This window comes from Podarcis muralis, chromosome 3, assembly GCF_964188315.1.
Source record: "Podarcis muralis chromosome 3, rPodMur119.hap1.1, whole genome shotgun sequence".
Taxonomy (NCBI): Eukaryota; Metazoa; Chordata; class Lepidosauria; order Squamata; family Lacertidae; genus Podarcis; species Podarcis muralis.
In genome coordinates, this window is record NC_135657.1 from 15,281,762 (window position 1) to 15,307,535 (window position 25,774).

Sequence of the window (25,774 nt, forward strand, 5' to 3'; positions counted from 1 at the left end):
GCAAAGGAACTTTGGAGATGGATGCCCTGAGGACCAGGGAGAACAAGGTGATGCTCAGATGGGTACAGGTTGAAGTTAGGGCAGGCAACAGAGAATAGGGCACATGTACCTTTAACATGTTATCAGCAGAGTTACTCTGGCATGGGCATGGGTGAACCTGCCGGAATTCCCTCTTCCCACAAAATTGTTGAAAGATTAAGGAGCCCTATCCGTCTTTGTGTCCGTTGAAGCGACTGCCAGGCATTGGCCCAGTTCCAAGGCAGGTTGCAGCTGGGGCTCAATCGCAGAAGACAAGAATCAGACATGGTCAGAGACAGTCAGAAATCAGGAACCACAACAGGCAGAGTCTGTAAGGACTCACTGCACCGCTTGAGAAACTGGCTTGGATATAAGGCCTTTATGGAGTCTGGTGTGTCCTGATTGGCTTGTAGAGTCAGCTGACTCCCTTCAGGCTAAATATGCAGCTTAAGGGCACCTTTTCCCTTAAGGCAGGGTGTTCCCCAAGCCACCACCCACTCTCATTAGGCCACACCCCTTTCATTTCCTTCTTCGAACCTTCCTTGAATGCTTTTGCCTAGTTGGGAAGGTGTCCTTGAAAAGCCTCTTGCCTGCTTGGCTGGAGAGGTGTGTTCAGAAACCACTCCCATCCTAAGGACTAGCCAGCCTGGTCTTCTGATGATCCAGAGTTCTGGTGGTGCAAATAGCTAGCTGCTGAAGACCATAGCTGAGAGCTTTTCTCAATGTCTTCAAGTATCTGTACAAGTCTTTAGCTGCAGTATTTTAGTATTTTAACACAAGGATCAGAGCATATAGATGAGAAACTATGTATTGAGCCCAGGAGAGTTTACCTACAAATAGGGGTGTTGGAGAACTCCAACAGAAATGGGAACAGAAATTGCTGATGTTTGCTTATTCCCATGTCTGAAACGGAAATCAATTCAGTGAATATGACCAGTATTCCCTGTTGCTTTTGGCTTTTGGCCCACAAGCAATACGATATTGATTACATTTCTTGTCCCGTTTGCATTGTGTTCCCTTTACATTGATATGAATGGGGTAGAATTGATGTCCTAAGTTAGGTAATGTCACCACAGAGGACAGCAAGAGAAGTAACCTGGGTTTTGGCAGAAGATGAACTGCAGCAGAATGGAAACACTGCTACATGTGAGAGGGCACGATAAAAAATAATGCCTTCTGATGTCCCTACTTACAAGTAAGACCCACGTCTTCGGTAGGGCTTACTCTCAAGGAAGCTTGCACAAGATCATATTATCAGTTCTTATTTTTTAGTGTTTCTTGCTAGTTTATTTTACGTTGCGAATGAAGGAGATTCTCAAAATGTCTCCAGCGTTCCATGTAAGTAGTGAATTGGTTTGTTTGGAATTATGAAGCAATCGCATTTCTTCTTAAAGGGATATTTCAGAGACCAAGATCAGCCAGCTGCCCAGCATCGGACTGGAGAAAATTAACAAGCTGATAGCAAGATCTGCGTACAACTTAAAGAAACTACCTCCTTTGGATAAGTTCCGCTCCTTGATCGAGGCAAACCTCACCTACCCAAGCCACTGCTGTGCATTTGCAAACTGGACGAAACAAAAGTGAGTGGCCCTATTTCTTTGCATTTAAGAGTCTGAATTTATTTGTAAGTGCCTGGGTCTGTCTTGAGTTAGATGGTGTTTGTCACGTGCCATTTCTCTGTCCTGCTATGCCAGAGAGACTGGTGTAGTACCTTTAAAGTTTCTCAAGCAGTTTCAAAAACACGCAGGCTCACAGACCTCCCAGCTCTCATGCTTTGAGCAGGAGATTGTTGTTTAGTCATTCAGTCGTGTCCGACTCTTCGTGACCCCATGGACCAGAGCACGCCAGGCACTCCTGTCTTCCACTGCCTCCCGCAGTTTGGTCAGACTCATGCTGGTAGCTTCGAGAACACTATCCAACCATCTCGTCCTCTGTCGTCCCCTTCTCCTTGTGCCTTCCATCTTTCCCAACATCAGGGTCTTTTCCAGGGAGTCTTCTCTTCTCATGAGGTGGCCAAAGTACTGGAGCCTCAGCTTCAGGATCTGTCCTTCCAGTGAGCACTCAGGCCTGATTTCCTTAAGAACGGAGAGGTTTGATCTTGCAGTCCATGGGACTCTTAAGAGTCTCCTCCAGCACCATAATTCAAAAGCATCAATTCTTTGGCGATCAGCAGGAGATACCAATGGTCAAGTATGGTCACCTTTCCAGATGTAAAGAAAACTACACATTAGAGCAGAAATTGGGAAGCCTGTAACCCCTCCCTATATTTGTTGGAATCCAGCTCCTATCAGCCCCAGCCAGCATAGCCAGTGGTCAAGGATGATGGGAGCTGTAGCCCAGCAAGGTATGTTGGGCTGCAGTTTCCCACTCCTGTTTTAAAGGATTCACCAGTGAGAGTGGGAATTCAACAGCATGGAGGGTTGCTAGTTAGCCACCAGTGCAAGTCAACTCCTCTTCCCTCTTGCTGTGGCCTTTTTCTTATAAGGCAGAGGAGGCTGGAGAGGGCCCAAGAGCTTTCACGCACCACTTAAAAATCGCAGAATCATGGAATCATAGAGTTGAAAGGGAACTGCAAGGCAGGAATCTCAGCTAAAGCAGCCATGACAGATGGCCCTCCAATCTCTGCTTGAAAACCTCCAAGGAAGGCGAGTCCATCACCTCTCATGGGAGTCTGTTTCATTGTTGAATAGCTCTTACTATCAGAAAGTTCTTCCTGAGGTTGAGTCGGTCTCTCCTTTCTTGTAACTTGAAGCCATTGGTTCAAGCCCTACCCTCCAGAGCAGGAGAAAACAAGCTTGTTCCCTCTTCCATGGGATAGCCATTGAGATATTTGGAGATGGCTATCATAAATCAGATATCCTTCAAAAACCACACTCGTTCCTGCAGTGCAGCTCTCCAGGAAAGTACAAAAAGCATTTGTCATGTGAAGCTTGCATAAATCTGGATAGACTGGTGGAAATAATGTATACAGGGCCGTAGCTAGGCGGGGTGAAGTGGGCCCCTGCCAGGGGCGCAGGCAAGAAGGGGGTGCAAAATTAGCTAAAAACATGTACATAAATATGTCTGTAAATAAAAATATCAATTATTGCCTCATAAGAAAAGGTTTTAAATAGAGGGTGAATTGAATGGGGGGAGGGGGGAGGTTGGAGGAGAGGCGGAAAGGAGAGCTAATTTGTCTGCGGCTGGGGGCGTAATCTGGACGGTTCTGCCAGGGGCGCAATATCACCTAGCTACGGCTCTGAATGTATACAGTTGCATTATAGCAGCGTACAAAAATGTGTATATTAGGAGAAATTTGTTCCAAAATGCTGACAAATAGTCATGGGACATTAAAAAACAAAACCTGTACAAACTGGTGTGGAAATGTAGAGTGCTGAGCCTAAGACTAGGAAAATGAGAATCTGAGATAAACCGAAATTGACATATTCATCCATCCCTGCTCGCTACCAGACAGACCCTTGCCTGCTCAGGCGAGAGCCCAAGGAAGTTGTTAGGCCATTTTGAATCCAGCCAACAGAAGCGAGAGAAATCTTTCCTTTTTTGCAGCTTGCCAAAAAGAAGCAGGCTTTGGGTGGTGCATTCAGGTACACGTTGTTTGCCTCTGAGGGAGGACTGATGTTATTCAGTCTGTCTGACTGACTGCTTGGTCCTCCCATGTAGAATATGCATGTAAATAACAGACACTGGCAAAGTAGAAACCATCATCGAGTCTGCAAGACTTGCCTTCACAAGAGAACCGACTGCATAAAAGGCTGCTTCCGGAGGCTCTCCATCACTTTGGCAGATGGGAAGAGGACCATAGGCATTTGGGCAGCCATAGGACAGGATAGGAGTGGGCGCGATGAAACTGATACACCCACAGCGTGCATTTGCGTCCCTGATTTTCGAAAAGATTCATTAGCAAGACCCCCGTGGAGCTTTACCAATGCTAATCACAGGGCCTCCTCAGCCTCTTAAATCAACCTTGCCTACAAATGATTTGCCACCAGTGGGGTATCGCCGGGCCTTCGAGCATCAAGGGTCCTCCTCATTTATCTCCATCTTTCTCAAGTATTCTTTGAGATTTGCACGCTGATTGATTTAATTAACCCACAAACTCTGTTGGTTTGTGTTGCCGATCATGCATTTGACTGCTTCTCGGCTCAGTGTTTCACGGCATAGGTGGGCTGGCTTCAGCTTTGCAAAATCCATTATTATTATTATTTATGAGCACCCTCCTGGTCCACCCCTCACGTTCGAAATTTGCAGACCAAGAGTGCATATGCTCAGGATGTCCTGGCACTTAAGGCACAACCAATCTCCTTTAAGTGATCCTGAGTATGTACTCCTCGCTTAAGAAGTACTTGACAGCACAATGCCGTGCATAGCTGTCAAGGTTTCCCGTTTGTAAAGGGAAATTCCCTTATTCCGAATAGGATTCCTCGCAAGAAAAGGGAAAAGTTGACAGCTATGATGCCGTGCATGACTATTCAGAAGTAAGCCCAATTGAGTCCAATGTGACTTGCTCCCAGGTAAGTGTGTAAGATTGCAGCTTTGGAACTGTATTTACAGTTGATAAGTGATCCACAAGCAAATGGCCACTGGTTCTTTCATTCAATTAGTGTCTAGAATAGACAGACAGATGTGTGTGTACAGAACTTTCCCCCAAGAAAAATAGGTGCCGGAACTCACCGTGAAGTTGTTACAATAAGTCACCAGGCACCTTGGGGCAGCCCTGAACAGATGCTGGTTTGACAACAGACATGTTCACTGCCTGCAGAGGTTCTAAGAACTACAGCAAGCTGTCTCCCTAGCTGGTTTGGGGGTCGCCCCTGGTTCTGGTGCAGGTCAAATAAAGGCACCTCCACCTCCTTCGTTCCCTTAGATTCAGGTGGATGGTTAGGGCAGCTCAGAAGGGCTCTTGCACAAACACACATGTGCCATGGTAGAGGCCTGGCTGGTAAGCTTAAAGCCCTCTGCCGTAACATGAGAGGCAGATAGAAGAAAAGGAAATATGAATTGGCCCCAAAGCTTGATCAAGCACGGCTAAGAGTGGCTAGGAGCTTTTTGCTCCCTGCTACTGAGATGTCACCCCAGGTGACTATTTAAGAACATAAGGATAGAGTTCTGGGCACCACAATTTAAGAAGCTGGAACACGTGTAGAGGAGGGCAACCAAGGTGATCAAGGGTCTGGAAACCAAGCCTTATGAAGAACGGTTGAGAGAGCTGAGTAAGTTCAGCCTGGATAACAGGACACTGAGAGTAGATAAGATAGTAATCTTCAAATATCTCAAGGGCTGTCACAAGTTCCAGGGGCTAGGACCCAAACCAGTGGCTTCAAGCTACAAGAAAGGAGATTCCAGCTTAATATCAGCACAAACTACAGTAAGGCCTCTCCTCCTCCCAGAGGGGAGGAGTTGTGAATGGGAGCGGCTTCCCGCAGCAGCAAGGAGGCGTATTTGGCTCCCTGCTTCTGATTGCCTCTGCTGCCGCAGTCAAGCCTTTCAGCCGGCCAATAGGGCCGGCTGGTGGGCGGGGTTAGCTGCATTTAAGCAGCCGCGGCAGCGCTCTGTTCCCAGTCAGTTCCTGCTTACATTGGATTTCCCGCCCTTCCTCCCTTTTAGGTCAGCTTCCTTTGCGTATTGACCTTGCTATGAACTTCGGTTGGTTGCCCTGGTTGCCCAAGGGGCCTGGTAGGACTTTTTTATCCATTTGGCAAATTGGCACCAGTCTCTTGGTTTCTTCGCCTACCTCGTAGCAACTCATCACAACTTTCTGGTATTGGCGGTTAGGCATTGGAATAGGTGTGCTGTGTTGGAGGATTGGGTATGGGCCATCATCTACCCCTCCTCTTTTGGGTATTCCGTTAAAGGTATCCGCCGGTCATGGATCCTGTCCAATGCCTGCTGCTGGCTAGGGCCATGGCATGACCCCCGGTAACATCATGGGGAAGCTTCCAGTTGTATTTGCATCAACAAGCTCCTCCCACTGGTTGTTAACCCTGAAATGACTCCCTGCTGAGCGGGGTGGAGTCATGTATTGCTGTTTTTATCCAATGCCTAAGCCAATACTACTCAAATGCTGTAACCAATAAAGTTGTGGCCTTATTTTGCCCATTAACCTAAAATAATGTGTCTTTGTGTCTTATGCGGGTGGCAGGTCCTCGAGTCACAAGAGCTGTTCAACACTGAAACTGACTCCCTTGGAAGGTGTTGATCTGCCCTTCATTAGAGGTTTCTAAGCAGAGGTTGGCTGGCCGTCTGTCATGGATGCTTTAGTTGAGATTCCCGCATTGCAGGGGGTTGAATTAGGTGGTCCCTGGGGCCTTTTCCCACTCTACAATTCTTTGATTCTACCCTCTTCTCATGGCAGCCATGGGTGACCCACAAGCGGTATCTGAATGCAACAGCGCTCTGTCCTCCTGTGGCTTCCTGCAACTGGTATTCAGAACCACTGCTGCCTCTGACTGTGGAGGTTCGAACGTATAACACAGATCCATGCCCCAGTCTCCAAAGCTGGCCAAAGGCGATAAATAATGCACATCATATTGCTAGAAATATCCTGAGTATTTGCTCTGCGTTTATTTCAAGACCGAGACGATTCTCCTGGGAATTTCTGTGGAGGTATGCGAGGGAGATATTACAAGAGTGAACAGGAGAGAGAAAGGCTGGTGGAATCAGAATAGGGTTGCGCTGAAACTTCATTAAGGTGCTGCCCTTTCAGGATTCTGCGTTTCCCCATGTAAAAGATTTCCACCTCAAGCAAGGCTTTCTTCCTCGACGTTCAGAAAGAGAAAGACTTTCTTCTCGCCAACGACCTCTCTCCCACACAGAGGGGAGTGTGGGCTGGGTGGCTGTTTTATCTCCACACACACACACACACAAAGACCACTCCACTTGGCATAGAAATGCAATGTCGGTTTCCAAACCTCCTCTGCAGTCAGTCATCCAGAGAGTTGCTGTTGTTTCCTCCTAAGCTTTGATCAAAGAAATCAAAGAAAGGTGATGATTCTTTCATGGGATTGAGTTCAGCGGCAGAGACTTCAAGTCAGCTTTTGTGTTCAAGATAGCCTTCCCTCCCACACACATGAGGAAGACGAGAGATGAAGCTGGGGCTGTTTCAGGATTGGGGAGGTGGGAGAGAGGGAATTCGGTTCATTTCGCATTTGAAGGGGAGCCTACTTAATTCATACTTCCTGAAATAATATGCGAACTGAAACATAGCTAAAATTGAGACTTCTCTGAATTTTGCAGAGCAGTTCTGCCGCTAGGCATTGTGGGTGTTGAGGAAGGCCGCTCCCCCCTGCAAGCCGATTCCTAGGGGGTGGGGCCCACACTCACCACCACTGCTTTAAGAGGCTCCAGCGAGGCCTCAGGACACTGATGCTGCTGCTGTTGCTACTGCTGCGGCAAATGTCGAAAATGGTTTTACATATTTTTAAATGTTTTTAAAGCGTTTTTACTTTGCTGCACTGTGAACGGTGGTTTTTATTTATATATTTTTATTTTATTTCATTTTTGTTTGGGGTGGGACAAATGTTGAGTTGGAGTGGGGATTAGTTTTATTTTAGTATAATTGCTTTTGGCTTTGTTTTTACTTTTACTGTTTTGTTAGGCTATTGTATGGTTTGTATTTTGCTTTTTAATGTTTGATGCGGTATTGTTTTTAATATTCAGTTGGAAGCCTCCCAGAGTGGGAGCCAGATGGGCAGGGTATAAATAATAAATTATTATTATTATTATTATTATTATTATTATTAGGAAATGCATGCATAAATGCATATATTGGGGTGAGGCTGTTAAACTGTCCATATAAGTGCATATGTTAATTTTTTAAAAAGCACAAAAGATATATAAAATAACTTACATTATATTGGGGGAAATTGTTTTGCAAAAATGTCTGCATTGTGCAAAATTGCACGTGAGCATGCATATAATTAGTGGGAACGGACCAAGTTCTTGTGGGGGGAGCTTCCCATATGTAGGGGTACCATTGGTGAGAAAGCCCTCTGCCTTGTAGGTTATCTCTGTGCTGCCAATGGACAATGAACATGGATAGGGCAGATGATCTTAAAGAAGTAAGTTGAGCTGGGAGTAGGTGCCCCTTCATATATTTGAACCCCAAGTCATTTAGGATTCTAAAGGTAAGTATCTGCACCTTGACCTGGACCCAGAGGTTTAGATATAAAGCCCTGTGTAATTTGTCATTAAAAAGAGAACTGCAAAGGGTTGTGCCACGGTTAACAAGGAAAAATACAATAGTTTGCATTTGTGTTTGTGTGTGTACCTGCGCATGTGCAATTCTTTCTTTCTTGCTGCGTTTTTGAGGTTTGTGACCATATTCTTTTTCTTCCCTTCCAGTTCTTTTTTCCACCCCATATGCAATAAGTTATCTCTTCTGCTAGATATCGACGGGACAGATTTTGACCTGGACGATGAGCACGATTACTACCAAAGCCTGTGCAAGGAAGAGGTTGAAGTCATTTGCTTCCCTGAGCCGGATGCCTTCAACCCCTGTGAAGACATCATGGGCTACAACGTCCTCCGGGTTCTCATATGGTTCATCAGCATCCTGGCCGTCATGGGGAACCTGGTTGTGTTTCTGATCATAGTCAACAGCCAGTCCAAGCTCACTGTCCCTCGGTTCCTCATGTGCAACCTTGCCTTTGCAGACCTGTGCACCGGCATCTACCTGTTGCTGATCGCCGTCAAAGACATACAGACCAAAAGCCAGTATTACAACTATGCCATCGACTGGCAAACGGGTGCGGGTTGCAAGGCAGCCGGCTTCTTCACTGTTTTTGCCAGCGAACTTTCCGTCTACACCCTGACCTTCATTACGTTGGAACGGTGGCACACCATAACCTATGCCATGGAGCTGGAACGCAAGGTCCGCTTCCGACACGCTGTGGCCTTCATGCTTGTCGGATGGGCTTTTGCCTTCACTGTGGCCATCCTCCCCATTTTCCAAGTCAGCAGCTACATGAAAGTTAGCATCTGCCTACCCATGGATGTAGAAACTCGCCTTGCCCAAGCATATATCATGTTTCTGCTGGTACTGAACATCCTGGCCTTTCTCATCATCTGCACTTGCTACATCAGCATCTACATCACCGTGAGGAACCCCAACATCATCTCATCCAACAGCGACACCAAAATTGCCAAGCGCATGGCGGTCCTGATCTTCACGGACTTCCTCTGCATGGCGCCCATCTCCTTTTTCGCCATATCGGCATCGCTCAAGTATCCTCTCATCACCGTCTCCAACTCAAAGATCCTCCTGGTTTTGTTCTACCCCATCAACTCCTGCGCCAACCCGTTCCTGTACGCCATCTTCACCAAGAATTTCCGCAAGGATTTTTTCATTTTGCTGAGCAAATTTGGCCTTTGCGAAAAGCAAGCTCAGATTTACCGAACAGAAACCTCCTCCACCGTTCCTACCTCTCATATGAAAAACGGGCACTGTACGCCTGCTCCCAAAGCCAGCGAGGGACCCGCTTATGCTTTAGTCCCCCTGAATCATGTGAACTCAGAACACACGGGGGTAGGACCCGAATCAACAGCTCCGAGTTCCAAGAAGGGAGATTCTGACTAAACAGATGAAAAAAACTTTCTAGGTTGTGGAGTCTCCTTCCTTGGAAGTTTTTAAGCAGAGGTCGGATGACCCTCTGTCGTGGATACTTTAGCTGTGATTCATGGAATTGCAGGAGGTTGGACTAGATGACCCTTAGGGTCCCTTCCAACTCTGCGGTTCTATGATTCTATGATCCATGGAGTTACGCCAAGAATTATCAAAGAGGGACCGATGCTTTCCTGGAGAGACAGAGAATGACAAAAGAAGACAAAAGTTCTTACCATTTACATTCCAAAATGTACCAAACCTCAGTGTTCTTAGGATTAGGTATGCCTACCTGTGAGTTGTGTTGTGACTTGATTTTGCCAGGTACTCAAACAGATTCTGCAAAACAAAAACTTGATTTTCAAACTTCTGGGGAGATTTTGTTATTTCCCCCCTTTGCTGTGTGAACCCACAAACCGAAAGCTTACTTAGCGCTCATCTAGACTTCCTTTTGCATTGCATTTCTAGGCCCAGGTCTGGGCTTTAAAGCTCCATGTCCGAGCAGGTTTTGCCGCTGTCTGTTTGTCCTGGGACTTTACCCAGGAAAACCCACATTTTACCACTGAATCGGAGAAAATGGCAATTGGGTTTTCCGCGAATTGTCACTTGCTCTGATTCAGTAGTAAAACGGGGGGGGGGGGGGTCCGAGAAGAGGCAGATTTAGGGCAGCACAACCGGTTCTCCCACACCGGGTGAGGAACCAAGGGTAGGGCCATAAGGCGTTGCAGCTATGACATAATGAATTTAGCAGGATGGAAGGTGAGAGCTGGGGATTGCCAAATTTTGGCCTTGAAGAGGACGCCACCTGACCAGTGCCTAGAAAGCACAGTGCAAAAGGAAGTCTGGATGAACCCCAAATGAATGTTTTGAGATGCTTTGTATCAAATCTGACCCTCCAGATGTTGTGGGAGTCCAACTCTCACCAGCCCGAGCCCATGTGGTTAATGGTCAAGGATCATGAGAGCTGCCATCCAGCAACATCTCGCCATAGCTTGCCCACCCCTTATCTACTGAATTGGTAGAAGCTCTTCAAACTCTCATGCAATGGTCTTTCCAAGTAGTTCTGCTACCTATGAATCAAATATGTTGAAAGTTGAACCTGAGACCATCTACATGCAAAATCTCTATCACTGATTTAGCCCTGTCTATATGTTTGCCTTGGTAATAAAAGGGAAGCACTATGGGTCTCATGAGAAGCCCTCTAGGTGATACACTGGCTCCCTACACTATGGGGACCGCAGGTCCTTGCTTCCCCCTCTTTTTCCATATCCTGGTTCCCAGAACCTAAACCAAAGGTAAGAGTGAGCATTAACTCTCCAAATCAGTGTAATTTATTGGTAATATTCAAGGAGGCTCAGAGTCACACTTCAATAGATACAGCCTGGAAGATCAGCATCTTCATTTTTAAAAGTTAAAAGCTGCCAGCAGGGCAAGGAATGGATTATCTATATTGCATGTGGAGGAGGATTAACCCTTTCTTCTTATGCCGTTTCCCTGATTTAAACGTCCCCTCCATGCTTCCGCTTGCCCGCAAGAAAAAGAATTAGATGAGCTATAGTACATGTATGTTCTCTTGACCAGAACAAACAGCACCATGTGGCGAGAAAGGAGGAAGCTTAGATTATTTTTATTTCATTTTTTAAAATGGTGTCAGGTAATGGGTTAACTCCCCACATAATACTATGAAGTTGATGTGACTCACAGCTTCTTTTAAGTTAAAAAAAAAAACCCTAATGGAAAAAACCCCTAATGGATCACAGATCTCTCATGTCTTATGTACCGGTGCTTTCAGTTGTTCTCATTCCAGTCTGGCTTCAGGCCTAGTCATGGCACTGAAACTGCCTTGGTCCCCCTTTTTGATGGCATTTATTGGGAGAGAGATAGGGGAATTGTGACCCCGATTGTTCTTGATCTTCTGGTGGCTCTCGTTACCATTAACCACAGTATCCTTCTGAGGTATTCTCAGGAAGGTGGGGGGCACAGTACTTCAGCGGTTCCTCTCCTATGCCCATCACCATTTCCAAAAGTAGTCATGAGGGGGATACTGTTCAGCACCATGAGAGTTGTCCTGGCTCCATCTTGTAAGCCCATGTTATTTAAAATCTGTATGTGGCCTATGGCCGCTGTCATCAGGAGATTTGGTGTGAAGTGTCATCCATATGCAGGCAATACCCAGCTCTAGCTCTGTTTCATCTGAATTAGGAGAGGCAGTGGTGGATTGGATGTGGGTCAAGAAACTGAAGCTGAATCCTGAAAAGACAGAGGTGTTGTGTGTCCTGGGTTCTCACATCCATGAGGTGGGGAAGCAGCCTGCCCTGGACAGGGCTGCACTCCCCTAGAAGGAGCAAGTTTGTAGCTTGGGGGTGCTCCTGGGATGGATCTACACACGGGGGGGGGGGGGACGCTATAAGTCAGAAATTAAATTGTTATAACAAAAAGGGGAGAAACCGCTATGTGAAAATCACATAAAATTATTTTTGCTCTCTGGCGCCATCTGGTGTTGCATGTTTATAATGAATGCAAAACGTTTTTTGTCTAATGTAGCTGAGTCCCTGGACTCAGCACTGTCACCTTAGGTGGCCTCAGTAGCAACAAGTGCCTTTTTACAGCTCCAGCTGGTTTGCCACCTATGGTCCCTTTTGGACAGAGATGACTTAGCCACTGTGCTCCATGCTCTAGTACAGGCATCCCCAACCTGCGGCCCTCCAGATGTTTTGGCCTACAACTCCCATGATCCCTAGCTAACAGGACCAGTGGTCAGGGATGATGGGAATTGTAGTCCAAAACATCTGGAGGGCTGAAGGTTGGGGATTCCTGCTCTAGTAACTTCCAGGTTGGATTGTTGCAAGGCAAGGGGCTGCCCTTGAAGACTACTCAGAAACGTCAATTGGTACAAAATGCAGCAGCCAGATTATTGGCTGGGGTTCCATTGAGATTTCCCATAACTCCTGTTGTAAACTCCTGATTGCCCATTCATTTCTGGGCCCAATTCGAGGTGCTCACATTAGTGTTTAGAGCCCTAAACAACTCAGTCTAAAAGACCACCTCTTTTCCTGCAAACCCTCTCAGGTGCTGAGATCGGCAGAGGAGGCCCCCTTGTTAGTTCCTCTGCCCTCAGAGGTTCAAGGGGTGGCTGTCTGGGACAGGGCCTTCTCTGTGGTGTCCCCTAGGCTGTGAAACTTCCTCCCCACAAAGGCGAATCTGGCATCTTCATTGTACAGCTTCCAGCAAACACTGAAGACCTCTCAACCTCGGCTTTTGACATTTGAGGTGTATCTTTTTTAGGACCACCTTATATTTGTGATTATAAGCTTCTTTTAAACTGTTTTAAATACTATGTTTTAATGTTTCAACCCACCCCGGGGACCTTAGAGTGAAGGATCAGGTAACTAACCAACACAACTTGGAGGGTTCACTGAGACAAACTTTGAAAACTGTTAACTTGATGGTGGAGCAATGACTGTGAATTAAGAAACCGATTTGAAGGATGGGGGAGAATTTTAAGGGGAGGGAAGAAATTTGATTCCAATTGCATTCAGGTGAATGCGCCTAAGCTGCACGTTCTGAAACAACGCACGGACCGAAATTTGCATTTTTACACATTTTGCAGCCAAGTAATGGGTACTAAAGGGACGCGGGTGGCGCTGTGGGTAAAACCTCAGCGCCTAGGACTTGCCGATCGTCAGGTCGGCGGTTCGAATCCCCGCGGCGGGGTGTGCTCCCGCTGCTCGGTCCCAGCGCCTGCCAACCTAGCAGTTCGAAAGCACCCCCAGGTGCAAGTAGATAAATAGGGACCGCTTTCTAGCGGGAAGGTAAACGGCGTTTCCGTGTGCTGCGCTGGCTCGCCAGATGCAGCTTGTCACGCTGGCCACGTGACCTGGAAGTGTCTGCGGACAGCGCTGGCCCCCGGCCTCTTAAGTGAGATGGGCGCACAACCATAGAGTCTGTCAAGACTGGCCCGTACGGGCAGGGGTACCTTTACCTTTACCTTTAATGGGTACTAAAACACACATGCTGGAGTAAAGGGAATGAAAAAGCATATATTAGTGAAAATAACATACTGCTTTATATTGGGGAAAATTGCGTGTTAGGCAAAAGTACAGACACGTGTGTATATTAGAAGAAATCCACATGAAAATGCTGGTGAATTTTCACGAGGACTTTTTAAAAAAATACGAAACTGATGTGGAAATGTAAAGAACTGAATTTAAGACTGGAAAAAATAAGAAACTGAAATTGAATGTGTATTTGTGGGTCGCAGCAGACCCCATTTTCTACTGTATTTCATATTATCATAAATGGCCAGCATGGATGCCATATAAAATAAAATCCTTATTTGTGCTGTGTCTTGTGCTGCCCTATGGAATAGCTCCATTCCCTCACTGCATGGCATCATGAACATGTTTTCCCTGTTCATCTATCATATCTCCCACCAGAGCTCGGGGGGGGGGGGGGGACACATTATCTTGAATGCAATGGAACAGTTCCCCCACAATATCCCCCAATATGTTATGGCCTCTATAGATCGCTCTGCCCATTTCCAACTCTGTGGTTCATCTCGACTTTCTGGGAATCAACTCTTTCACTTTAACACTTTGCTTTCCTAACCTCATTGCTTTTATATCCATTTCTTTTCTCCTCCACCCCTTAAATTGCAGGGGAAGCAGTCATAATAAGGATTGTGGTGAGGAGGGAAGAATACACTATGAAACATGCAATTGTAGAGTTGGAAGGGACCTTGAGGGTCATCTATTCCAACCTCCTGCAATGCAGCAATCTCAGCTAAAGCATCCATGAGAGATGGCTATCCAAACTTTGCTAAAACAAAAAACAAAAAAAACCTCCATTTAAAGAAACCGTATCTTTCCCACAGAAGAAGAGTAGAAGAGTTTAGATTTGATATCCCGCTTTATCACTACCCGAAGGAGTCTCAAAGCGGCTAACAACCTCCTTTTCCCTTCCTCCCCCACAACAAATACTCTGTGAGGTGAGTGGGGCTGAGAGACCTCAGAGAAGTGTGACTGGCCCAAGGTCACCCAGCAGCTGCATGTGGAGGAGCGGAGACGTGAACGCGGCTCCCCAGATTATGAGACTACCGCTCTTAACCACTACACCACACAGGGACTGTGCATGTGGCTACAGAATGTTATTTGGATTCCACAAGTCTGGAAACGGAGTAGCTATTCTATATGAAGCTTAACGCTGGCCAGCGGCAATTGGGTACTATTAAATTTCCATGTCTGGTGTAAGCAGCTTGTAAGCTATTTCCTATCTGATTTGGGTTCCTGAAGCTTCGCCAGGCCTCATCTTTGTGACTGAGAACTTTGGGGTTGGTGTTCTGTTGGAAGACTACAGAATGATGAAGGGTCAGGAAATAAATTTGAGAAGTTAAGGATGTCTTGCAAACACACATACTTACACACACACACACACACAAAATGACATTTACCAGTCCAGTGCAATTAGGCAAACTGCATAGAAGGGCAGGAATTAACAATGTCACTGCAAAATGTTCCACATGCCAGGCAGGAAAACCAGCTATGTGTTGTGGAGTGATATTAAGTAAAATAATTTCTGATGAAGATTTGAACCCGTGGCCCACCATTGGATCGCAACTCCCATCATCCTTGACCTTTGGCCATGCTGGCTGAGGCCGATGGGAGTTAGAGTCCTACTTAGGCACAGGTTCCTCACCTGAAATTTTGGAGGAAATTCAGGAACTGAGTAGTATATGGGTGGAATGTTGGCACAGTAACAGGAAATTCAAAAGCATGGTCTTTATTTGCATATAAGTAAAATGTGGCTGGGGACACGGGTGGTGCTGTGGGTTAAACCACAGAGCCTAGGACTTGCTGATCAGAAGGTCGGTGGTTCGAATCCCCGCAATGGGGTGAGCTCCCGTTGCTCGGTCCCTGCTCCTGCCAACCTAGCAGTTCAAAAGCATGTCAGAAATGCAAGTAGATAAATAGGTACTGCTCCAGAGGGAAGGTAAACGGCGTTTCCGTGCACTGCTCTGGTTCGCCAGAAGTGGCTTAGTCATACTGGCCACATGACCCGGAAGCTGTATGCCGGCTCCCTTGGCCAATAAAGCGAGATGAGTGCCGCAACCCCAGAGTCGGCCACGACTGGACCTAATGGTCAGGAGTCCTTTAAAATGTGGCCAGAAGACAGAAGTGCCTGGCGTGCTCTGGTCCATGGGGTCACGAAGAGTCGGACACGGCTAAACGACTAAACAACAACAAAATGTGGCCAAATGCCCTTTCTAAGGGCGCTGATAGCCATGGCAAATGACATTAGCAGTCCGTTGGAAACTGCTGCATCTCCAAGGAGCTTTATTGATACAATTGCCTTTCGACTATGTTGCACTTCCACTTCTCAAATCTTCTTTTGCCCAAGCTAATATCAGAGAAATAATAAATAACAGCCGAGGACAAGTATATATAGCTGAAGAGGGAGTGTGTTGATGAAGTCTGCAAGAAGTGCTTTCACTTATCTACAATTCCACTTATCTGGTACATCCTCTGCAACTGGGGTCAAGGTAACCTCGGGGAGGATCTGGCCAATTGCAAAAAAAAACCAAAAAAATAAATCCAAGGCTGTCATCGAGCACTCAAACAGCACAGCAGCAGCGTGAGGTTGAGAAAACTATTAAGCAAATAAATCAGGGGCGCTGGAATATTTGTATCGAGGAGTTGAAATTGCTCTTCACATTTAAGATCCTAGCCTGCTTGTGCAATAAAGCCACTGGAATTCTCAGAGGTAACTCTGGCAAAGGGTTGAGTTCAGAAGGTGCACTTTTAAAAGCCCAAACCGTTCTGTTCTTCCCCTCTGATCTCTGTCCAGCTGTGTCTCTGATCTCTCCCTTTAGACACTGAGCTGCTTAAGAAGTAAATGCTAAAATAGGGATGGGAAACCTTTAGCTCCCCAGATGTTGCTGGTCTACAGCTCTCATCATCCCTAACCTCTGGTTTTGCTGGCCGCGGGGGCAGGAAGGGTTAGAGTCCAACAACATCTGCTGGGCAATAGGTCCTCCACGCTTGTGCTAAATTATAGTTTAGTGTTGCATATGTGCTGGTACTTGCACCAGTCTCAGGTTTTCTCTTCCCCTCCTTTGGTGTGGCTACAAGGAGAAGATCAGAACCGTTAGCTTCTGCTTTTAAACTAATCAGAGTTCCCTGTTGCATCCAGACTCTGAGTACTTTGATTTTGGTGTGACTTCAACTTAGCTTAGAGCACAGACCAGCTGGAGGGGGGGGGGCTTTTGCTGGGTTGTGCCATTTGAAACTGCAGCGGGGTGTGAGTGCAGCTTTGAATGCTTCCTCTTGCTTAAAATATAAATATATCCCTGCACACAGAGAGAGCTAGGATCACCAGTGAAGGCAGTGAAGGTCCTGTGTGAGTGCCTGGAGGCGGTTGGAGGATGGATGGCGGCTAAAGGATTGAGGCTGAATCCTGACAAGACAGAAGTACTGTTCTTGGGGGACAGGGGGAGGGCTGGTCTGGAGGACTCCCTGGTCCTGAATGGGGCAACTGTGCCCCTGAAGGACCAGGTGCGCAGCCTGGGAGTCATTTTGGAGTCACAGCTGTCCATGGAGTCACAGGTAAATTCTGTGTCCAGGGCAGCTGTCTACCATCTCCACCTGGTACGCAGGCTCAGACCCTACCTGCCCGTGGACTGCCTTGCCAGAGTGGTGCATGCTCTGGTTATCTCTCGCTTGGACTACTGCAATGCACTCTACATGGGGCTACCTTTGAAGGTGACCCGGAAACTACAACTAATCCAGAATGCGGCAGCTAGACTGGTGACTGGGGGCAGCCACCGAGACCATATAACACCGGTCCTGAAAGACCTACATTGGCTCCCAGTACGTTTCCGAGCACAATTCAAAGTGTTGGTGCTGACCTTTAAAGCCCTAAACGGCCTCGGTCCAGTATATCTGAAGGAGCGTCTCCACCCCCATCGTTCCGCACTGAGGTCCAGCACTGAGGGCCTTCTGGTGGTTCCCTCACTGAGAGACACTAAGCTACAGGGAACCAGGCAGAGGGCCTTCTCAGTAGTGGCGCCCGCCCTGTGGAACACCCTCCCAACAGATGTCAAAGAGATAAACAACTACCTGACATTTAGAAGATATCTGAAGGCAGCCCTGTTCAGGGAAGTTTTTAATGTGTGACATTTTAATGTATTTTTAATCTTTGTTGGAAGCTGCACAGGGTGGCTGGGGAAACCCAACCAGTTGGGTGGGGTAAAGGTAAAGGTAAAGGTAAAGGTACCCCTGCCTGTACGGGCCAGTCTTGCCAGACTCTAGGGTTGTGCGCTCATCTCACTCTATAGGCCGGGGGCCAGCGCTGTCCGCAGACACTTCCGGGTCACGTGGCCAGCGGGACAAGCTTCATCTGGCGAGCCAGCGCAGCACACGGAACGCCGTTTACCTTCCCGCTGGTAAGCGGTCCCTATTTATCTACTTGCACCCGGGGGTGCTTTCGAACTGCTAGGTTGGCAGGCGCTGGGACTGAGCAACGGGAGCGCACCCCGCCGCAGGGATTCGAACCGCTGACCTTTCGATCGGCAAGTCCTAGACGCTGAGGCTTTAACCCACAGTGCCACCCGCGTCCCTGTACCGTTGAGTGGGGTACAAATAATAAATTACTATTACTATTACTTCTTCATTACGAGCATCCCCATATGACAGCCCCAATGCTGAGGCCAAGAAATCATGCCTTTCTGCACAAGATGTCTACCAGGTGTGGAGCATTCCCTGACTCACATGTGGGCCCCAGCATCGCAGCAGTGGGACGCTTCATGTGATGCGGCCCCTGCAATGTGGGGGGCAAGTCGGCGCCCTTGATTAAGAGGCCTTCTCTTTCTATCACACAGGTATACTTCCTGAGTTCTCCAAGAGGAATTTATAAGGATAGGTTGTCCGTTTCCACGCAGCAGTTGTAAAATCATAGCAGGGGAGAGGGGAATCTGGCTTGCTTGATGTGATGAATAGACAGCCTTTTGTCTTTGAGACACAGGTCTTAGAAAGCGGAACCTTGAAAAGTGAAACCTTTAAGGAAGAAGACTGGAGCCTTTAATCCAAGGGACATTGTTTAAGGGAGAAGGGAAGGTTAGGGAACTGGCTGGTGGGTGGGAGAATACTGCTATAATAAGAGGTTTCAGAAAAATATAGTGCTTGATATAGTCACACACACAACTGCTTTGCATATTATACTTCTCTATGGAAAATGCTTCCACAAACGCATAGAGCATCATGTATGTGGGTGGCACTGTGGGTTAAACCACAGAGCCTAGGACTTGCCGATCAGAAGGTCGGCGGTTCGAATCCCCATGACGGGGTGAGCTCCCGTTGCTCGGTCCATGCTCCTGCCCACCTAGCAGTTTGAAAGCACGTCAAAGTGCAAGTAATTAAATAGGTACCACTTTGGTGGGAAGGTAAACGGCGTTTCCGTGCGCTGCTCTGGTTCGCTAGAAGTGACTTAGTCATGCTGGTCACATGACCCAGAAGCTGTACACCGGCTCCCTTGGCCAATAAAGCGAGATGTAGAAGGGTGGGCATGAATTATCTCGAGTTAATAATTTAATTTATTAAAAGGAAGGCGTCTTTACTGCTCTCACCACCATCTTATAGGCCTGCATATGGGCTCTGGATGTTAGAATTCCTGCTCCATGATTGCAGTCATGGGATTTTTGTCTATCACATGATGGTATGTGTTTTGACTCCACAGTGTGGGAAGTGACAGAGACAGGATGTTTGTGTTTCTGTGTTCCGTGAAGTGGGACTATTGTCCTTTGTTCTTTTTCTCTTTGCTGTCTGATGCTAGAGAGAGAGGGAGCCATGTTGCAGTGCTCCGTGTGTGTTTATATGTAAATAAAGTAGATTAGCCAAAATGCTCAGTTGCTAAGTTCTGTTACACAAGTTGCACAAACTCTGCAGATCCCTAAGTGTGCCAGTGTCTGTTGGCATCAGTCACTGTGATATTCGGGCTGAAGAAAGCTTTTGAAGCTCCCGAATGATCGACCAGGAGGAAGAGAACATGCCAGTCGGGCATGTGTCTCTGCCAGGGTCCTACTCAAGTGTAGGCTGAGCTCCTGCCAATGGATACTGCATGGGACTTTTCACCACTGATGCCCCAGTCATCTCTCTGCCCATTCCCAGCTTCCCCCCCCCAAAAAAAAGGGATTACCCAGGCAATACAAAACCCACTGGCACTTTGCACTCAGAGCTCTGCTGCTTGCATTGGTTTCCAGTCTCTTGGTCACACTCAAGTGCGACCAAAAGTCAGAAATCACAAAAACAGATGTTGACCTGGGGAGAACCAAATATCGCTGAAATCTCCGGAGTGCTGCTGGGGACTTCATTCCAAGTAGCCCACTGGTGAGCAAGCATCAGTGCTGTGTGTGCTTGCTCAAAGCAAACAACCTCTTTCCCTGGAGTAATTAATAGATACAGAATTTTCTCAGCAGCACAGTTCCCTGCCAACCCTGGGAGGGAGCCATTCCCAAAAAAAAAAATTGGAATGCCAGGCACTTGTCTCCCACACACAGCTGCAGAAACAGTCAAGTTGTGTTTAGCTACATGAGGAGTACAAAGTGTCCAGGCCTATTTCTGCAGGGTGCATATGGTACGCCTAGGATGGCAGCACATGTACACAGGGACACTTCAGTAAGGGGGCATTCATTCATTCATTCATTCATTCATGTTATTTATTCATTATTTCCATGGCAAATCTAATACAGTGGTACCTCGCAAGACGAATGCCTCGCAAGACAAAAAACTCGCTAGACGAAAGGTTTTTCCGTTTTCGAGTTGCCTCGCAAGACGAATTTCCCTATGGGCTTGCTTCGCAAGACGAAAACGTCTCGCGACTTTGTTTCCTTTTTCTTAAAACCGTTAAAACAAAGGGTGCTTAGCTTGAACAGCTGCAGTTGCGACTTGACTTCGAGGAGCAACTGTTAGCACGTGGTTTGGTACCCTTTTCTCAGACTTTGCTCACTTTCGAAGCTTTCCCAAAACTTTTCCAGAACTTCTCTTGCATCCATTTGGTAAGTTAAACTTTTAAAACTTTTTTGGGGGGTTTTGGATTTTGGGTTGGGGTGTTTGGGATTCAAGGACTTGGTGTTGTGGGGGGGTTTGCGATAATCTGGGAGCTTGTGGGGCTTTTTTTGGAATTTTTATGGGTGGGTGGGTGTCTGTGGGAACAGTTGGGTGGGTGGGTGTCTGTGGGAACAGTTGAGGTTTTTGAAGACATTGGTGATTTTTGAAGCTTTTCCAAAACTTATTTTGCAGCCATTTGAGGTTTCTGAAGACTTTGGTGATTGATTGTTGAAGCTTTTCCAGAACTTCTCTTGCATCCATTTGGTAAGTTAAACTTTTAAAACTTTTTTGGGGGGTTTTGGATTTTGGGTTGGGGTTTTTGGGATTCAAGGACTTGGTTCTGGGTTTTAATTTCTGTGTGGTGGGTGGCTGGGTGCTTTTGAATTTTTTGGATTTGAAGCACATCACTGATTTTTTTTTCTTTTTCTGAGTTTACGAAGGTAAGAGCTGTGCTGCCATGGGACCCAAGAAGACTGCTGCTGCGGTGGCCGGCGAGAGGAAGAAGGAGAAGGTGACGCTGGAAATGAAGAAGGAGATCATCCGGAAGCATGACGGCGGAATGCGTGTGACGGACATCGCCAGGGAGTACGGGAGGAATCCATCAACCATCGGGACCATCCTGAAGATGAGGGAGAAGATCCTGGCGACTGATGCAGCCAAGGGAGTCACCAGGATCGTGAAGAACCGCCCAGCTGTTCTGGAGGAGGTCGAGAAGTTGCTGCTCATCTGGATAGAAGAGAAGCAGCGTGCAGGGGACACAGTGTCTGAGGCCGTCATTTGTGAGAAGGCCAAGGCCTTGCACGCTGACCTCATCCGGGAACAGCCAGGAACCTCAGGCGAGCCAGAAGTCTTCAAGGCAAGCAGAGGTTGGTTTGACCGGTTCAAGACAAGATCTGGCATCCACAGCGTGGTCAGGCATGGAGAGGCTGCCAGTTCTGATGTTCCTGCGGCTGAAGACTTTGCAGCGGAGTTCCTGGAGGTTGTGTCCTCCAAAGAACTGAGGGACATTTGCCAGAAGTGGAAAGATGTGCAGGCTTTTGCACAGTGGCACCACCCTGACAAGGACCTGACACGTGACCTTGCGAACACTTTTGATACGAGGGTCATGTCGTCTTTCAGGGAGGTGCTGAAAAGGCGGATGAAGCAGCAGACTATGGACAGGTTCTTGAGCAAGAAGCAAAGAGTGGAAGAGGAGCCTTCTTCGAGTGGTCCCCCAGAGTCTTAGAAAATGTACTGTACACTTTGTTGATTTTTAAATGTTTTTCTGTCATGTTTATAAAGTTAATTTATTTTCCCTTCAATTTTTGAACTGCTCTTTACAGTATGTGTGACTTTAAAGAGCAGTTAATAAACTGTTGTTGTACCAAATTTGGCTTTGTTTGGACTTTTTTTGACCATAGGAACGCATTAATTGATTTTCAATGCATTCCTATGGGATTTCGTGATTCGCAAGACGAAAAATTCGCTAGACGACAAAACTTGCGGAACGAATTAATTTCGTCTTGCGGGGCACCACTGTATACAGTGTTCCCTGCAGTGCTTCTGAGAGTCAGTCTGCCCGGAGGGAGCAGAGGGATAAACTTTGAGAATGGAATGTAGCTCAGTGGCAGAGCAGGTCCTTTGCATGCAGAAGGTCCCAGGTTAAACCCTGGGCATCCTCAGACAAGACCCTTGCCTAAAAGCCTGCTGTTGATTAGTGTAAGCAGTATTGAGCTGGATAGGCCAAGGCAACCTTCCCCAACCAGTTGCCCTCCCGTTGCTTTAAACTACTACTTCCATCAGCCCCAGCTAGCATGCATTCATACATGCTGGGGCTGATGGGAGTTGTAGTCCAAAACAGCTGGAGGGCAACAGGATGGGGAAGATTAGTATAAGCTCACCCCTACATGATCACAGGTTGCCCCAGACCACCACCCACTTCCTGCACAGCTCACCCCCACCCCTTTTAACATCGCCACTCCTGTGGTGTTTGATGATGCGGGGAGATGCTTCAGATAGAAGTTTGGCAAACTGCTCTCTAAAGTGCCTTCTACTTGCCTATTGGTGGCCACATGAACTGCAGCATGATGACAACCTAACGATTTTATTATACAGTAAGAAGAATCCTCATTAAATTCATCAGCATTTTAATGCCATTTTTTTCCTCACATACACACGCAACTTTACCAGATTTACACATTTTTGCACAGCCATTCCCCCTAATATAATGCATTATACAGTGGTACCTCGGGTTAAGTACTTAATTCGTTCCAGAGGTCCGTTCTTAACCTGAAACTGTTCTTAACCTGAAGCACCACTTTAGCTAATGGGGCCTCCTGCTGCCGCCGCACTGCCAAAGCACGATTTCTGTTCTCATCCTGAAGCAAAGTTCTTAACCTGAAGCACTATTTATGGGTTAGCGGAGTCTGTAACCTGAAGCGTCTGTAACCTGAAGCGTATGTAACCCGAGGTACCACTGTATATATTATGTCCATAAATATATACATATTTAAGCACACTTTACACTCTACCACATTACTTGGCAGAACAGCATTGCAAAAGTCAGAGAGTCGTGAATTTTGAAGGGTGGCTGGGTTCTGGTTTGCGTATTGTTTCAGAAGATGTGAATTAAGTAGGATTGGCTTTAAGCGCAAAATGAATCAGATTTGTCCCCGACCCCAGTGCACATAAGGAGTGGCTAACACATGTTGCAACACCAGCTGAAGCATTCCTGGTGTCATCCAGATCAGCCATTAACATGGAAATTAAGCTTGAGCATATTCTGGAAGTATTGTAAGATGTTTTATTTCAGCTGGTTCTATTGGTGGCCAGGGAGAGCATGGGATGTGGATGACTTTAATAACTGTAAAATGGGTCTTGTATACTGCGATTATCTGGTGCCAGAGTTTGCAGGGGGAAGACCACAAATCAGATCGATATTAGTCAATAAAATATGCCCAAAGTTGACCGTCACCATTTCTGCAAATGGCACTGGGGTTAATGCAGCAAATTCAGTTGGATGGTTCATCTAAGTCCCATGCTGTCTTTAGTGAGAGTACTAGCAGCTCTTCAGCAGCTCTAGCTGTGAATGAGCCATCACAGGTCAACGACTAAAAAGGCAGAACCTCACAGGTGCTTGCACACAGTGATTTGCAGTGAAATGAATTCCTAGCATCCTAGAATTGAAATGTTGGAAGTGGAGGGGATCTAGTCCAATCCCCTACAATTCAGGAATCCATTGCCAGACAAGAGGACATAGCCCAGGTAAAACCAGGGATGTTCCTAGGGGACCAGATTTATCGGACCATACCAGCCCCCTACCTTGCAGAAATCCACTATGTGGAATACCGCAGACTTCTTACAGCGGCTAGATTAAATGTCCTTGACTCTGCGATATTGTGGGGAAGGTACGGGGGAGTACCATACGCCCAGAGAACCTGTCATTGTGCCATGGGTGTGGTTGAGTCCACCAAACACATTCTCTTGACTTGCCCTTCTTATGCAGAGCTTAGACAAAATTTTATAGACCCACTCCTATGTCAATTTAGCTTCCTATCCGGAGAAAACCAGGTTTTACACTTGCTGAATAATGTCACTAGAGCTATACCTTCTTTGGTGGCCAAATTTCTTTTTTTAGCTTTTAAGCGCCACAAGACTATAATAGACTGTATTGATATGGGGCTATCTGTTTAGCCCATTTAGTGTTGGCTGAGTTCTAAAATTTTCCTGGATGTTTTAACTGTGTATTGACAAATGTACTTTTTTCTGACTGATGGTCGAATAAAAGGTTGATGATGATGAATTCAGGAATCACAGCTCTGGGGTGGGGGAAGAGGAAGAGACCGGCTATAACCCGTATTTGGTTGGCCGATAAAATCTGATGGTGACGTTTAGCAAACTGGGCCTCAGACTAACGGGCACAATTCACCAGCTGCAAGAGACAAGCAGCACACTGGTCATTCAGGGCAGTGGCTTACCATCAGCTCAGGCTCAAATGTCTTTCTGACCAAGGCTGCGAGCAGATCCTGGCTCCATCAAGGCAGAGAGAAACAGCTGCCCAGGCCTCTCCTGCCTGCAGGAAGGCCCTTCCTGGGGTTGCTCAGACCCTGCTTGGCACCACGGTAGCCCTCACGGCTGCTGTTGAAGGCACGGGCTAGGAGGCTCTGAATGTGCCATACCTGGCCAGATCCCTCTTCCTGGACCCTCCACCATATCCACACGGATGCTGGAGCTCCATGGCTTATGGCTTCAGCTCTGCCGGAAGACCAGCTCCATCAGGCCTCGCCTCCCTCAACTGTCACCAGGCAGCAGCCATTCCATCAGGCTGTCTCAGTGGGAGAGATGCAAAGATGGGCTCCTTCCACCAGCCTTGCCCAAAGAGAAGTTCCATCAGGCAGCTCCTGCTCCTGAACTGCTTCTGTGATAGCTGGCCAGTAAAAGAACTGCTGTTTAAGAATTGATACCTGGGTTTGCTCCCCCCCCCTTCCTTCCATTTCCCCTTGTGCATGAATAGGCAAACTAAGGCCCAGGGGCTGGATCTGGCCCAATTGCCTTCTAAATCCAGCCTGCGGACAGTCCGGGAATCAGCGTGTTTTTACATGAGTAGAATGTGTCCTTTTACAGTGGTACCTCAGGTTACAGATGCTTCAGGTTACAGATGCTTCAGGTTACAGACTCTGCTAACCCAAAAATAGTACCTCAGGTTAAGAACTTTGCTTCAGGATGAGAACAGAAATTGCACAGTGGCGGCACGGCGGCCCCATTAGCTAACGTGGTACCTCAGGTTAAAAACAGTTTCAGGTTAAAAACAAGGTGTATTGCTATTTGTAGATGCTGAAAAAGCATTTGACAATGTAAGCTGGGAATTCATGCTGAAATATTTTGAGAGTATGGAAGTAGGTACGGAATTTTACAACGGGATAAAAGCAATTTACACGGATCAAAAAGCAAAATTGATAATAAACAACGAGGAGTCGAGGGAAATAACAGTAACGAAAGGAACAAGACAGGGATGCCCGTTATCCCCGTTACTATTCATAATGATATTAGAGATTTTACTAAATTCGATCAGAAACAACAA

General features: G+C 46.9%; 1 protein-coding gene across 1 annotated transcript in view; it reads left to right on the plus strand.

Annotated features, from left to right (window-relative positions):
* Positions 1 to 9,841, plus strand: part of FSHR (follicle stimulating hormone receptor) — an 87,552-nt gene extending 77,711 nt beyond the window's left edge. Inside the window, exons 9-10 of the mRNA XM_028725028.2 lie at positions 1,413 to 1,598; positions 8,359 to 9,841. Coding sequence (XP_028580861.2) covers positions 1,413 to 1,598; positions 8,359 to 9,592 — 1,420 coding nt within the window. The 3' untranslated portion in view covers positions 9,593 to 9,841. The remainder of the gene's footprint in view (positions 1 to 1,412; positions 1,599 to 8,358) is intronic.
* The last annotated feature ends 15,933 nt before the right edge of the window (positions 9,842 to 25,774 follow it).